The sequence below is a fragment of the Lepisma saccharinum genome, chromosome 2 (assembly GCF_977018435.1).
Source record: "Lepisma saccharinum chromosome 2, izLepSacc3.1, whole genome shotgun sequence".
In the NCBI taxonomy this organism is placed as follows: Eukaryota; Metazoa; Arthropoda; class Insecta; order Zygentoma; family Lepismatidae; genus Lepisma; species Lepisma saccharinum.
Window position 1 is genome coordinate 93,999,840 of NC_139230.1, and position 16,995 is coordinate 94,016,834.

At 36.8% G+C, this 16,995-nt stretch overlaps 1 protein-coding gene across 7 annotated transcripts in view; it reads left to right on the forward strand.

Moving 5' to 3' along the window:
- siz (Brefeldin-resistant Arf-GEF family protein schizo) overlaps positions 1 to 16,995 on the forward strand; it is a 277,137-nt gene that overhangs the window by 222,771 nt on the left and 37,371 nt on the right. For 5 of the 7 annotated variants that reach the window (XM_083117508.1, XM_083117509.1, XM_083117511.1 and 2 more), the window contains 4 exons: positions 7,966 to 8,776; positions 10,068 to 10,544; positions 15,350 to 15,532; positions 16,521 to 16,738. In XM_083117508.1, the coding sequence (XP_082973634.1) occupies positions 7,966 to 8,776; positions 10,068 to 10,544; positions 15,350 to 15,532; positions 16,521 to 16,738 (1,689 nt within the window). The remainder of the gene's footprint in view (positions 1 to 7,965; positions 8,777 to 10,067; positions 10,545 to 15,349; positions 15,533 to 16,520; positions 16,739 to 16,995) is intronic. The other 2 variants (XM_083117512.1, XM_083117514.1) reach the window with 2 other exon arrangements.

Sequence of the window (16,995 nt, forward strand, 5' to 3'; positions counted from 1 at the left end):
CACTCGTTACTCAGGATTTTATTATAAAAACTCCTGGACCATGATTTCCCAACGCCCACATCATCCGTTGAACATCCGTACAACTTTGCCTTGCAGTTGTATCTTAATACTATACCTTGAAGTGATTATAAGCATCCATTCAGTAGTCAATAAGAATCTGGATTTCAAAAGAAATCCTTGCGTTAAAGTTTCTTGTGGTGTTGTGGTTTGTTAAAGCTGTACACCTTAATTGCAGTCAAGTTTTGGTGCACGAGATATTATTTTCCCCATGCGAACTACTGAGTTTCTATGTGGCCTATATCTACTCGTATTTAGTACAAGTATTTACTTTCTTGCCTATTTCATACATTGTTAGGAGATCAAACCAGTATTTAAAATATACGAGAAATTGAACTGCTTAGAGGCGAATCAAGCTCAATATGATTCTGTTTAGTGTATCTGTCTCTTTTTTTAATGTAACTGATGTAACTGCCGACATGGCCTGAGTACAGATGGTACCATATATCGTGAAAGTAGCAATTGAACTTTAACAGTTTTAATTTTTTGTTACTCTGGTTTGATTCGCGGGGTCTATAGTCGTTAGGGCGTCTGACTGCCACGCGGGAGACCCGGGCTCGATTCCCGAGGTGGGTGATCTTAGATCGAATTTTTCCAGCCTTGTCCCCACATAAAGCAGCTCTGGGGCTCACTCAGCCTCAAATCAATGGGTACCTGGGGCCAACCCTGGGGGTAAAGTCGGCTGGAGCGTGGTGCTGATCACATCACCTCCAAAATGTCCGAGATCGAGAATGTGTAGGGCGCTACCCCCACATCCCCTAAATGTGCCTTCATGGCACGGTGCTATATATGCACGGGGAACTTCACTTTTTAATTTGGTTTAAATGCACATGTAATCCGCGACCTATTCAAATGAAAATGTGTATTTTAGGTGGGTTTGAACAACTTGTTTACTACAATGTTCGCATGCAGGCAAATCGTCGAGACGACCATATCCTTCACACATTTCAACTTTTTTTGTTTTGTTTCCGAATCACCAAATCTGCAGACCTAATTTCTATGTAATGGAAGAAGAAGTCACTACGGCAGTGCTAAAATTTATTTTGAAATTCTCCGAAGGTTCTTCTTAGGTTCAGTGTAACGGTGCGGTAGTCATTTTTTTTTTAAAAAAAATGTTAATCAATCTGTCAGTCTTTTGAAATAAACAGAAAACAGTTGTAATAAAAATAAACAATGTTACTGAAGTGGCCAGAGGATCGTCACTACAGCAACGAAATATATTTTTACCTCCCAGTTACATAAATCAAGCAAATAAATCAAACTGGTATACAATTAGAAAATGCGAGAATCAACACATTGATTGCGCGCATAAGACATATTACAGATATTTAACTACACTAAATTCCACGGCGCAGCAGTCCTTTGAGGAGCAAGGCCTGCCAAGAGGCTTTTCATTGGACGTTGTGTTGTGAGTGCATGGAATTCCATCGCCATCGTTTAATAGACTGAGGCCCACTACCAAAAACTATATTCTATATTCTGTTTTCCCACTACTCTTTTCGAGGAGCTCCCCACCCTAGTTGTCCTCACGATGCTGGATCAACACCGAAATTTTGGGCTTTTACCAAGGGAGCGAGAGAGCTAACCATTCGGCTATATATACATACATACATACATACATACATACATACATACATACATATATATATATATATATATATATATATATATATATATATATATATATATATATATATATATATATAACAAGGGTCCCGGGTTCGAATCCTGATCGGGCTTGGTTGTTTGTGAATGTCCATTCATCAATTTCATCCTTTCATCACTCATCCTCATCTTCGCAAATTAGCCAAGAGGCACAAAACGCGAAGTAAAATAAACTAAATCAATCAATCAATCAATATATATATATATAATGAGTGTGTTTAATGTCTTGGGAGAAGGCCAGCATTATAGGACATCAAGCCATTACTTGTATTAATAATGAACTAAATGAAATATTGTACGGCTTAAATGTAACCCTATTAAGATAATACATAATAAGTAAATGAATAATTTTCCATGAAAGTGAGATTTCAGCTGAATTCAACACCCCCAAGGAACTAATTTTCTAGTACGAAAAAAGAACAGATTTAGTAGACAACGGTTTGCACAATGTCAGATGCTTTGCAATAGCTTCTCGCCGTCCTCCCCGATAGCGTAGTGATAAATCTGTCATCTTGTAATCAAAGGTTCCCGGGTTCAATCCCCGGTGTAGGCACATTGCACAGTTAAACTGTTGTTACAGTCCCAATGAACCTGTCTTAACATAAAGGGGACTTAAACTTTGGAGAACTTTGTCCGCAGCATATACACACCCCGATTATAATGTAAAGTTACCTGTTCGGTTAGCCCGGTAATACGTGAAAAACATAGCGTTAAATGTATTCGGGAACTCTGAAAAATTGTTTCTCACCCTTCAGTACCTCAGCTTTCTCTTACGGGTACCAGCTTTACCCGATTATGTGCATGTAGAAAATCCCTATAGTTCACTTTGAAGTGTTTAAGACACAGTAATCTTGAGAAATTCTCAAAAAGTAGAAAATATTAGCATTCAGTACATGAAAGACTTGTAAATTTGCTATAATTATGAAACTTAGAATATACTACATCACTAAAACAGGGGAAAATATAATTTATCTCTTTTCATCTATTAATATACTTAATATAAGTGTACAGTCATTGGCACTTCTGGGTTGTAATGACTCCAATAATGGGACCATTACACATTACAACTCCGAAATGTCCATCACTGTAAGGTACAGTGAGGGTATGAAGGAATACAATTCCCTGTGTGTCACACACCATGTTAACTAATAGCCACATAAAATTCCAATTTAGAATAACAATAATTATTCATAATCCTTTCAGATTTTCTGCAAGATACGTCCGGAACATTGATCGGTTATCATGCAATTGACGTTAGGCTATACTAATCCTTTTCTACTCGTATTGATCTGTTGCAGCACATTCGTTCCCAGCTACCGTTTGAAGTTGTCGTTTTACGTCACTTTTCTGCTTTTCTAGATTAATCGAGGCCATAGGGCCGATCGACGAACTAATGAGAGAGCTCTCCCAGAAAAAGTCGTTCTTGATCTGTAATTCGAACCCAAGAACCCTGGCTTTGCAATGTTTAACACGACTGTCGAATGCCTACTTCAGTTGAAGTCAACTTTAAAATCTCAATAACTCATTGGAGCGTCAAAGAGGACTTGATAGGTGATATACCCCTCCCCTTGGTCCACCTTTTCTTTTATATACATACATACATACATATATATATATATATATATATATATATATATATATATATATATATATATATATAAACCGGGTTACAGCAACAGATGATAAAATGTAGTACTACTCCCATCCGCTCGTAGGTCGCACTATCTTTATAAAATTCGCGATCACGCTGCTGGATATGCAACAAACGTGGCGTCGAGGATGAGCAGGAAGTGTGAAGGCAGTGGCATTTTTTCTTCTTAGTAACAAATGATGCAAAGAGGAGGATATTGTTTCACAGGGCAACGACCAGTGGTGTCATTTTCCCGCAATTGTTTTGTTTCTTAATTGTGAGAATGTTTTATTGTTCTCACGTCAGTTTAATCTGTACATTACGCTAATCGGAGTGAGGTAACACGATTTCCGCAAACCTCGAGCATAGTGTGCATATTTCTCGATTTAGATTAAAATGTTTATGACGGCTAACATATGAACTACGGTTCGAATATCCACATTGTCATCAGTTTCTGGTAATTTCCAACGGTGCGATGTTTTCAAAGAGCGTGCATTATTATTATTACTTTTTATTAAATTTCTGTTTTGGGTTTTTAAATATACTCTGATATGGTATGAATGAGAAAAGAAGAATCTGGCTTTTAATGTTTAAAAAAATGATATTCGATAAATGTCTGCCTGTAGAGTTAGAACTTATTGATTTTAACTTTAGACGTCCTGGGGGCGACGGCGACCGTCCACCCTGCATTTGGTCTGTGGAGCTGAATTCGTCATCTTTACTCACAATATTAACGTTGCGATGTGAGTTAACAAAATTGTTTCTCAACTATCCTTGAATAAAACTTCCCCCACCTCATTTGGAGAAACGAACGGCGCATATTTGGTTATTATTAATAATAGTAAGAAGATGAAAACCCCAATGTTTATTACACCAATCAATTTAATGTGAGACATGACATTTGAGAGCAGGTCTTTTTTAATCTATCATTTGTCTTAGCTGAAATCAAGCCAGGGTTGTTGGGTTCAAGTCCAAATTAAGTGCACCTGAGACCTGGAGTCAAATATTTATTTTAATTAATTTTTGAAGCAAGACTGATTGTGTGACCCATCTACTAGGCAAACACACTGTTGGATGATAATTAGTCAAAATAATTTGCGTTTCTCCTCCCCCTTTACCCTGACACTACCATGCTGTTATCTCCAACGTAGGTTCGATGGATGCAAACATTTTTCTTTGTATAGTGTTTCTTAATTTTCAATAAGAGATCTTTTATCATGTATTGTACTACTGCACATGTGTTTACATCAACATTTTGCTTTAGTGTTAGGTTATTTAAGTACAATGCCCATTTAAGTTGCAAAGTTTATTTTTGTGAACATTGCTTTCTTTAATGTCAATATGACAATAGATTATGAACTAAGGCATAACAAGATAACTTGTATAACAAGATATACCCCTAAAACTCTCCAACGAGGAGGGATGGAGTCCCAGACCCCACAAGAGAAACATTTTTTTTCTTAACTTCTTGAGAATTTTCATATTGGAAATGCAGAACACATCATTAATAATAATTACAAATTTTATCATGACATAGGAAGAAACAGTATCTGTGGGCTTGAGGAGCCTTCCTTTTCCTTTGCTTGAGAGTTCTTCAGTTAATATTAGCTTAATAATCGAGTGACTTGTTCCATCTATTATAATTCTTGCTCATTCCTATTTTTATTTTATGTACTGTAGTTTGTACTTGAGTTACATACGATTTGCATTCAAGAGCTGAGGTGTGTGTATATTCTGGTAATGGTCAAGTTTTGTAATTTAGGGATGCTGTATCAACTCTTTTAATTTCAAGTTTTCCATTATTCTTTTGCTGCATAATCTTCGTTTTACCAAAAGCGACAGCGTTCCTTAACATGAATTTCCCAGTTTGCAACATAACTTTAATTTTACTTTCTGGATCTGAGAGGTTTCAAATAATTATTGTTATTCTAAATTGGAATTTTATGTGGCTATTAGTTAACATGGTGTGTGACACACAGGGAATTGTATTCCTTCATACACTCACTGTACCTTACAGTGATGGACATTTTGGGGTTGTAATGTGTAATGGTTCCTTTATACTCCCATTATTGGAGTCATTACAACCCAGAAGTGCCAATGACTGTACACTTATATTAAGTATATTAATAGATGAAAAGAAATAATTTATATTTCCCCCTGTTTTAGTAATGTACTCTCCAAGATTAATAATTATGGGAAATTTACAAGTCTTTCATGTACTGAATACTAATATTGAGAATTTCTCATGATTAGTGTGTGTCACACACTTCCAAGTGAAATATGGAGATTTTCCAAATTTTACCAGATTATGAGCATGTAGAATATATCAGCTTTTGCCAGTAGGGGAGACCAGGGTGAGTTGACAAAGTGTGTTTTATTCCTACCAGATGAGAATTGGCGACATTGCAGGTTACTGGGATTGTGCGTCATCTCAGGAACCATATTTATAATTAATATAATTTACATTGCAAAAGTTTAGAATTTTGTGTGCAAATATAGCTGTTGAAACATAAGAAATGGTTTCAATATGTACTGACAGTCCACGTATAACAAATAGAGGAGAAAAGTTTTGTCTTTTAAAAACTGCAACTCACTGTAAAGACAATTATGTAGCCTACTGTAGGCATATTGAGAAAATTGTTCTTCAATTAATTGTTTCATAGAAAATAGCTCATTATATAAGCAACTTATTTGTAAAAATATATATTAGATCAGAATCATAGGGCAGTCTATTTCATTTGTATTTGTGATGTAAAAATAAAAAAAATAATGGTAGGTAAAAAATTGAGTAAACACTTATTGTAATATATTTTCTTAAAAGTTTGAAACTTTAATGTTTAATATTATACTGTTCATTTGAATACATTTTTTAATCTGTTATTTTTAAGACAGTCTATTGTTTGAAATTAAATATTCCAAAGCGTATGAGGTGTAGCATTAATTACATATAATGTCAACTGACCCCACATGCATAGTCTTCTAAGCCCATATACAGAGTGGATTGACAATACTATCACACCTCTCGAAGAAACAAGCAATAACTTTAAAGCTTTAGTACTATGATGAAATTAAAAATTCACAGAGGTTGAAGAAACTATAGGTATTGCTCATAGTATTCCATCATTAGTATATAGTAATTTTTAATAGCTGCAAAAATTTAAACATAAAAACATGATCGACACATTTTTGTCTCCCCTAATTGCTTGTTTTTACTTCAAATTTCTTGCTTGTTTGATAGTAATGGGAATTTATTAAATCTTGTGCATGTAAATTTGGAATATTCGGATGTTGCAATTTTAATTGATTGATTGATTTGGTGTTTTAAGTCCACTTTATGCACAGTAAGGCTAATCGGGACTTGACCTACAGTTTAAAGTGGGATCTGAACCACTATGTGCCTCCACTGAGTATGGAACCTTGAAACCCTTGATTACAAGGCGAGGACACTACCACTACGCCATCGGGAAGGCCCTTATATTGCAATTTTAATTTTTTGTCGATTACAATTTCTCATACAGTATTATTCCCAATGTGTTCATTTTATTTCTACCATATTTCATTGTGTGTTATTTTGAGTAAAAATATGTAATTTTTATAGAGTTTGAATTTGAACAATTAAAGAATTAACATATTGTTTTTAAATAGTAATTAAAACCCTACACTTTCATGCACATATTACAGTTATCTTCTGTTGGCCTCTGTGGCAGCATGGTTATCATAATGTACTATGAAACCAGAGGTAAGACATGGATGAGTCACTCTGTTTAACACATCATGTATTTCGCTGGCCCCATGGCGGAGTGGTTAGCACATTGCACTGCGATGCCAGGGGTCCCAGGATCGAATCCTGGTCTGGGCATGGATGTTTGTGAGTGTCTATTCATCAATTTCATGTCATCACTCATCCCCATCTTCGCAAATTAGCCAAGAGTGACACAAGAGCGAAGTAAAATAAATCAAATTAATAAATCAATCAACATCATGTATTTCTTCTAATCATTATTTACCCTTGTCATCACACTTAACCTTTTATGAAAAGTGACACAAACAAAATATAAAGGAAAAGAATTACATTATGTTTGTGGTGCTGCACTTGTTTTCCAGATTGTGTAAAATTCAAGGAACTGTATTTTTTTTAGTGTGATTTACTTCTTACCATGTCTCCTTGAATTGCTTTCATTAGTACTTATTGCTCTTTTGTTTCTCATCATTTTAATATACATTTTTTGTGTTTAATGAGCTTTTACAATCCTAAGTTCCCAATTTATTAAAAAGTGCACAATAACAATATATATGTTATATATTGAACTTCATGTTCATTATTGATTTTTATATTTTCATTTTTGTAATTATATAAAAAAACGACACATATAATTTGGACGTTTATGATTTTTTTCCCTCAATATATAACAACAGAACGATACATTGTCTGAGTCGTTTCGTTGTATTTTACCAATATTTTGATTTGAAATTTATAAAAGCTACTTTAGCAAATTTAATTTTAATGTATTATTTTTATTTAATCAATGCTGCAACCATATTCTGTTAGATTTTAATCTTTTTGTGAAGATACACAGTAGCATATTCTAATAGGTATTAATTTTTCCCCATAGGTATGAACTGTCCCAAGATCTGCTGGAGAAGCAGATTGAAATGCTGGAAAGAAAATATGGTGGCGTAAAGGCTAGAAATGCTGCTCTTACTATCCAACGTGCATTTCGTCGTTACACTATGGTCAAAAAGTTCACGGCGATCACTGCAATGGCCAAAGCTGAAAAAAGGCTTAGTCGACGGTTCCAAGCATTAGATATTGGTGTTGTAGGAGGAACAGGACAGGGAAACACAGTTAATGAGTGGCAACAAGACAGATCTGGGTCGTGTGATCAATGTGGTACAGAACTAGATGCTGAAATGGTAATTAGGAACAATTTTGCTGCACTTTATAGAGAATTACGTGAAGATCAAGGCTCGAGACCCCCAAGGCCTGTACGCTCAATGTCCATGCGGGAAAGGCGCAGCTTATCACAAAGTGCAAGTAAAAGCGTAGAAGTCCATGTAGTGAGTAGTGTAAATAGTGTTGTACAAATGAATACTACCAAAGATGGAAATGGTGCAGGATACGAAAATCCTGGTTTACCTAGAAGTCAGTCAGCTAGCACTCCAAGGTCAAGTTACACAGTGGAAGGTGAATCAGATCTTTCAGACCGAGATACACCCTCCTACAGCCAGTTTGAAGAAAGTTGTATGTACTATACGCCTACGTCACTAACCCCCTGTCCTCACCACTCTCGTCATACGTGGGTGGATCCCTCCAGGGTCCGCAACTGCCATTATAGTGCTTCAGATCGCACTGGTATCTCACTTTCTGTCTGTGATAGCAGCCATTACTATACTTCAAAGGAGGCCTTTTTAGAGGATAGTGGAGTAAGTAGAATTTTATTATTTTATAATTTTATATGCTTAGCTTTAAGCACTCATATAGGTGTGTTTATGTATGTATGCATGTAGCTACAGAATAGAAAGTCCATGCTGATGCTATGTAATTCATCATACAAGTGAAATAAATTAAAAGAAAGGTTTGTTGCTTTTGAGCAATACATATGCTCTGTTTCAGATATTAGTTTAGTCCAAATGATCAAATCACTGCTGAAGATTGATTGATTGATTTGATTGATTTGGTGTTTTAAGTCCACTTTATGCGCAGTAAGGCTAATTGGGACTGGACCTACAGTTTAAAGTGGGATCCGAACCACTATGTGCCTCCACCGGGTATCGAACCCAGGACCCCTTGATTACAAGATGACGACGCTACCACTGTGACATCGGGGAGTACCCCATTGCTGAAGAAACTAAAAGAATATGACCTGAAAGTTCACTACTAATTTTTCAGTTTGCAAAGCAGATGTAGCAGGTGGTTTGACTAAATTGTGAGGAAACAACAAATGGTCTTTCAAATTACACAACACACACACATTGTGTTCAAGTTGATATGAAGAATTTAAATTTCACTCACCTTAGATATGTCACAGTTCTTCTGTTAATGTATTTCAACAACAAATAGTATGTATGAAGGAGTGAGTCGAGTACTATTAGATGCAAATATACTACAACATAGTACCTATGATACTTGTGTATGTATGTGTGTATATTTATATACATACACACACGCACATATCCATACACAGAGTTCCATATAGAGGACATCAAAACAAACATCTTGTCTGAGTTCCATTTTTGTTGTTGGTGCACCAAAACGGTGACTACGAACATTCAAAACACACATGAGGTTGGTAATTTGTCATTTTTCTCAGAATGTGTGTTCCTTTTAACACTGGCTCACATCGTTTCAGGACAGGAATAAATGTCATACATGTGATCAAATGTTAGGTTGGGTTGCAAGCATACAGGTGGCAAATGGCACACAAATGACATAAATGGTACTAAGTAATTTATTTTGATGTCCACTATACATTTCTGTGGTTCATGGGTGCCATTTTAGTGGCACCTTGTACATATGAGAATTTACGCTTTGGGTTTATTATAGCACATGTGGAAAAACTGGCCATGTGTTCCAAATCTGTCTCCCATGTTGTCTTATCTTGCAGCACACTCTGCTTTTTTATATTTTTAATGTAAGAAATTTGCATTCCATTGACTTTGTTGCTTAATCCTAGTTCCAGTTTTTTTAAAGTTGATTCCTTTTTTGTTTTTGTAGCTTGGCCATGAAAGTAGCTTGAGTAGGGACTCCATAGTTAGGCAAACTATAACCACAATACCGTCACATCAAAACAATGGAACATGGAGCCAGAAAGAAAGTGTCACAAAAACATCTGTTGCACATAATTTACGACCAAGTGGTAATGTTCACCATCTTCAAAAGAAGGTTCCTCCAGAAGTACCCAAAAGAACCTCATCTATTTCATCTCGCTCTACTGAAACTAAAAAGCAGAGCCCTAATAGCCTAGGAACCCCTTCTTCAACTGGATCTGGCCATCACCGAGGGGCCGCCACAGTGTATGGGACTGGGACCAATGAGTTAACAAAGACTGCAGAAAATGGAAGCCTTTGCAGTGTTCAGTCATCGGGCAGTGATAGTAGTCTTTCAATGTCTACAGATCGTACTACCTCTGAGAGTATAGAGAGTGATTCTCACAGGGAAGTAGCTTCTCCAATTTGGAAAAGGAAAGGCCAGGTAAGTTGTTTGTGTATTTTGTATGTAGCATATTTTTAGACTGAGCACTGAAAATATGCAACATAAAAATAAACATGAAAAGTAATTAGTGCAGTGAAATTAGACAAGGAAAGAAAGAAGCCACACTTTGACATTTCAAATAAAAGTCTCAAGCTTTGTGGAATGTGTAGCCCAATGTTTCCTCATCAGCCACCAAAAATCCAAAATAATTCAATGGCAGGTTTTCTGCCATTAAAACAACTTGCAAACAAATCACCACAGAGTTTTCATCAATTTTCTAAAACCTTCCTTTCATTATGTTGAATATAAAATGTTATCTTCACTTTTTCCCTGCATATATTCATTTTCTCACAATTTCAAAACAAAGTGAAAAAATATACAGGGTCTAACATAAATATATGTCAATACGGGGGGGACATATTCCTCACATGGAGACGACGAAATAATGTTATATGAACATGGGTCCGGAAATGCGTCATTGACGCGTTAGAGCGCATTTTCAAAAACACTGCACACTGAGTATGAGGCGAAAGCGGTGTAGTGTGGAATGTCGAAAAAGCTGTCAGATGCCACATATCCCACATCTGAACTGGTGGGAAACATGGTGGGATACATTGGCATTGACCCCGGGTGAAATTGGGGGTTTGAGAAACACATCGTAGTCAGGAAACGCTTTATTGACACGTTACATGCTACTACATCACACAACACCCCATAGCAGAACACTGCACACCAGACCTGTAGGTAACAGACAAACAGGTTCACAAGAAATGCTCAAAATGTTCGCCATGTGCACAGAGACATGCAGCAACCTGCAATTGTATACACTCCCAGATGCGTTTATGAATCCCTGAAGAATTCTGTATCGTATTGCATCCATCCATAATACGAACACGAAGAGACTCAGCATCGTGCACCAATGTTGGATACACAAGAGCCTTTAAATGTCCACACAAATAAAAGTCTAGTGGGTTGAGGTCTGGAGAGAGCGTGGAGCCATGTAATGGGTCCACCTCTACCGATCCACCTACCACGGAAATTTCGATGCAGAAACCGACGAACATTCACACAGGTAAGGTGTCCCATAAGAACGCTTTGTATGTCTGTCATTTAAGCCTGGGGGGGGGGAGCACATAGGGCCCCACCAAGCAATCACTCACAATGCCAGTCCACACATTGATGGTGAACCGGTGTTGATGACGTGATTGCACAATCGTGTCGGCCCATACGTGCTGATTGTGGAAATCTGGTCACGTTGGAAGGAGGCCTCATCAGAAAACAGCACAGTTGCACTAAAGTCAAGATTTGCACATTGCTGGCAAAACCATTCACAGAACACTACTCATGCGGGAAAATTGGCTGCTGACAGTGCATGCACGCGTTGTAAATGGTACGGGTACAACCGGTTGTCACGCAACACTCTCCAGATAGTCATGTGGTCCACATTACGTCTGGCTGCTAATTGTCTTGTGCTGACACTCGGTTCGCCTTCAACGGCATGCAGAATCGCCTCATCCGGTTGTGGTGTCCTCATCCTTCTTGGCCTCCCCCTGTCACATGTGGCAGGCGTGAATGTTCCTTGTTACCTCAGACGACGATGTATTGCCTGAAACATTCTCCTGTCTGGGCACTGTTGTTCTGGATATCTCGCGGTACAAACGCTGAGCGCGACTACTATTGCCGCCTGCTAACCCATACATGAAATGGGCATCGGCCAATTCTGCATTTGAATGCCTGTACATTTGACTGTACCTGCACCCACGTCCGTGACGAACACACAACAACTGACAGTACTTCCTCGATGCTGGCCCGGCAAGCATTGATGTAATTCGCATGGCAAGCTCACTACGTCTTCCTGTGCGCACAGGACGCCACTTGTGGTAAACCGCCGAACTGCATGTTGTACCTTCCCCTCCTACATACGTTCATCTGGAGGGTTCACCAGAATGTCTACTACATTACATGCAGACTGTGTGTTCTGGTATGGGGTGTTGTGTGATGTAGTAGCATACAAACTGTAATGTGTCAATAAAGCGTTTCCTGACTACGATGTGTTTCTTGAATCCCCCCCCCCCCCAATTTCACCTGGGGTCAATGCCAATGTCTCCCACCATATTTCCTGCCAGTTCAGATGTGGGGTATGTAGCATCTGACAGCTGTTTCAACATTCCACACTACACCGCTTTCGCCTCGTACAGAGTGTGCAGCATTTTCCAAAATGCACTCTTAACGCGTCAATGACGCATTTTCGGACCCATGTTCATATAACATTATTTCATCGTCTCCATGTGAGGCATATGTTCCTCAAGTATTGACATATATTTATGTTACACCCTGTATAATGAAAATACTAATGCAAAAACAAGTATAAAATTTTATAACAAAAATATTTTCCAACAAAAGTTGTTGGAATTGGTCTAATCTTTCAAATTGATGTACAATAGTAATAGGTAATACAAAGTGGTTCTAAAGTTGCGGAACCCAAACTTTGATCGCCTGTAATATGACAACCGTAAGTGAAATTTACACCGAGTTTTCTGCTTTATAAAGCCTCATCCATTGAGATATTTTTCAATGCTTAACATTATCAGTTTAATGCACACAGAAAATTACATAAATTAATAAATGTTTTCAGTCAGTGTTAATTTTTTTTCCGGAATGCCACTTTTGAATGAGAAAAATACATAACACATTATGAAAGGATCATAAGTAGATGTCTGATGACTGTTGCCATTCTGTCATTTGAGACCAATATGGATCATGTGCAGCATTTGATGGGTTTGTGACTGGCGATTATATGGGTTATGTAAAAAAGTGCTATTTTAGAAGCATATCAAACACTAGCAGGTTCAAATTTTGTCAACAGATGCAAGCAACATGTGCCAAAATATTGGCCACATATTTACATAAAAGATCATAAATCATGATTTTGCACCAAAATTGGAGTCATGAGAGGATCCTGGCTAATACAAAAGCTACTTGTTCTTATACTCGTGTGCAAGAGGTCTGCCAGGAAAAATACCCTGGTGTTACTGTACCTCACAAAGCAACAATTTCATCACTGGTGAGTCGATTTTGGGAAACTGGAAGTGTATGTAGGGTAGGATCATACAAATTTATTAGCTCAATTATAGCTTTCATGGTTAGTTTAATGATTTTATCATGACATTTAATGTTCAAATGTAATGAAAAATAAAGTTGGCATAGGAATATGCAGTCTCAATGAAATCAGAATGGCCAGTACCTGCATTTATGACTCATTCTTGCCATTTATAAACAAGCCATGTCAGCCACTGGCATGCCATCACGGTGTTGTCAGGTGCATAGAATTTTACACTTAAAAATTAAATTATGGTGCAATATTATGATTTTTCATGTAAATGTATATAGCCAACCTTCATGGTAGAGTGGTTAGCACAGCATGCTATGTTCCCAGCCTGGGCATGAGTGTTCTTTATGAGTGTCCCTTCATCAGTTTCATCATACCATGACTCATCCTTATCTTTGTGAATAGCCAAAAGTGGCAGAAAAGCAAAGTAAGATAAACCAAATCAATCAATCAATCAATGCAAGTATATGGCCAATATTTAGGCACATGTGCTTGAGTCTATTGACAGTATTTCGACCTGCTAGTGTTATCATGTTAAGGTGGTATGTCCCTAAAATGGCACTTTTTCACTTAACCCATATAATTGCCAGTCCCAAACCCATCAAATGGTACACATGACCAATGTTGGTTGCAAGTGACATATTAATATGGCATCAGTCATGACCCTGTGATGATTTCTTATATATTTCTCTCACTCAAAAGTGGCATTCTGGAAAAAAATTAACACTGACTGCCACGATTTATTAATTTATATAATTTTCTGTAAGGAGTAAGCTGATAATGTTAAGTACTGAAAAGTATCTCAATGCATGAGACTTTATAATGCAGAAAATCCAGTGTAAGTGTCTGTTATAGTTTTCATGTTACAGGGGATCAAGTTTGGGTTGTGTGACTTTTGAGACAGTCTGTATTATCCTACAATGTAGAAACTGGCAAATCAAATCTGAATTTGATTAATGTTAAAAATTCAAATGAAAAGGAGTTGATGTTGAGTTAGTTTATGTCCTGGAGTGCTGCTAGCTGGCAGCTGTTAAAATAATGATTTTATGTTCCTCAATTATATATTTACCTTCATTTACACTGAACTTTCCTGGGCCCAGTTCAACAAAATGTTACAATTATTTATTGGATTTTACTGCATTTTAAGTTTTGCAGCCACGCCACCAGAAAATAATAACACTGAAATAAAATTATTTCTCTTGTATCTTGAGTCTTATCAGACAGATTTTAATATGTGATTATTGCCTTCATGTCTAAGTGAAGAATTTATTTTACACTGCCTTGTTTATAGTGAACTTAACATCCATCTAGGGCCTTACTGATATCGCAGTGGTAATGCTCTCATATTGTAATCAAGGGGTCCCAGGTTCGATCTTAAAAGGAGGTACATCGTGCAGTGGTTTGGATCCCACTTGAAACTGGGCCTCCCCGGTGGCATAGTGGAAACATCATCACCTTGTAATCAATGGGTCCCAGGTTCAGTATCTGGTTGAGGCCCATAGTGGTTGGAATCCCACTTTAAACTGTATGACCAGTCCCGATTAGCCTATCTGTGCATAATGTGGACATTAAACAACAACTCAACTCAACTCACTTTAAACTGCAGGCCCATTCCCGATTAGTCTGTCTCAGCATAAAGTGGACTTAAATCAGACATTAACATCCATCTATTAACATCTATTAATTTTATTTCCAGCCTTCTTGTCCAGGTTACTCACATAGTACTCATGGAGAAGACAGACATATGTCTCACACTGAAGCTTCAACAGATAATATAGTCCCATCAAGCAAAGAGATAAGCAGAGCTCATTCTCATTCTAATGCCTCATATCAACTTCCACTTCGGGGACATTCTGATGGACAACAACCAATGTATAAGGTTTGTTGTGATTATGTTTTGATCTCAAGTTGCAGATATACATTTTGGATTTTGTAATTACATCAAATCACATTTCTGCATTGTTACATTGTTGTAATTTGCATACTGTATAAATTATCACACACACACATGCACAGATGCATGCACACACACACACACACACCAAATAACAAAAGTTTCATGCAACTGGTTTGCAATATTTAAAGTGATGTTTTATCAAACTTTCCTTGGGCTTCCTTGAACTGGAATGTGAACTTTTTATTATTTGGTTAGGTTTGGAACATTCCAAATAAAATTTAAATAGCATATAATTTCAACTTTTTATTTAACATTTATTCCTCGCTTACTTCTCTGTATTTGCTATCACTTGAACTTTCTGTTGTCCATTTTCCTTTCCAATATTTGAATTTGTCTGATAATTTAACATACAGTCATACACACATACATATGTACGTGCGTGTGGATTTTATCCAATAATGAAAAGTAAACTAATATTATCTATTTGTTGCAAGCTAATGTGCATAAAACTTGCTTCGATTTGGAACACAAAAATGTTTGCATGAATTTCCGGCATCATATCATGCATGTTACTTTAATTTCTAAAACCAATCATATTTGCATTTCTTTATGTACATATTTCAGTGTGGTTGTCTTTGTGTATACCTCTTACTCATGTTAGAAGTATGCACATTGTCACATAAATAACTTCTAACAATAGTTATCCAGCATCTGACAGATTCTAAGGAAACACTTCCCACTGAACTGTCCTTTCCATTGATAGTATCCTGGCCTTGGATTAGTTCGTAATTCACCCGTCACATGGCACCTTTTCCCCGGCCTTGCAGAAAACAACCTTACTTATTGGATGATCCAATATTTGCATTCTTGTTGAATTTAAGTGTATTAATTTTGGTGAAAAATGACTTTTCTCATAGATCTTGTGATTGTTTTGATATAATGATAGATTATGGCTTTATTTGTTTTGTAGGTATCCGAAACTATTAGGAAACGACAATACAGGGTAGGACTCAACCTTTTCAACAAGAAACCTGAAAGAGGTATCACCTATTTAATTCAACGAGGTTTCCTTGAAAATTCGCCACAAGGAGTAGCAAGATTTCTTATATCAAGAAAAGGTCTTAGCAAACAAATGATTGGAGAATACCTCGGAAATCTTCAAAATCCTTTCAACATGACTGTGCTTGAGTATGTATATTAAACAACATAAACTACACATAAATTTTATTTATATGTGTTTAGTTGCAATTAAGCTGGATGTAGAAATTAGCATTGCGTTTTTTTTAATGTGTGCAAAAATATGCACTACAAACTTATTAAATCAAGTTGTACTGAATATTTTGTGGTCAATGAGTGTCATTGTCATTAAAGTCAGAGCTGTCATAGCACAAGATAGCACTTGAATTTGTAGTGATTCTGTTTTTGTTTCCTTGTGTAATTCTCAG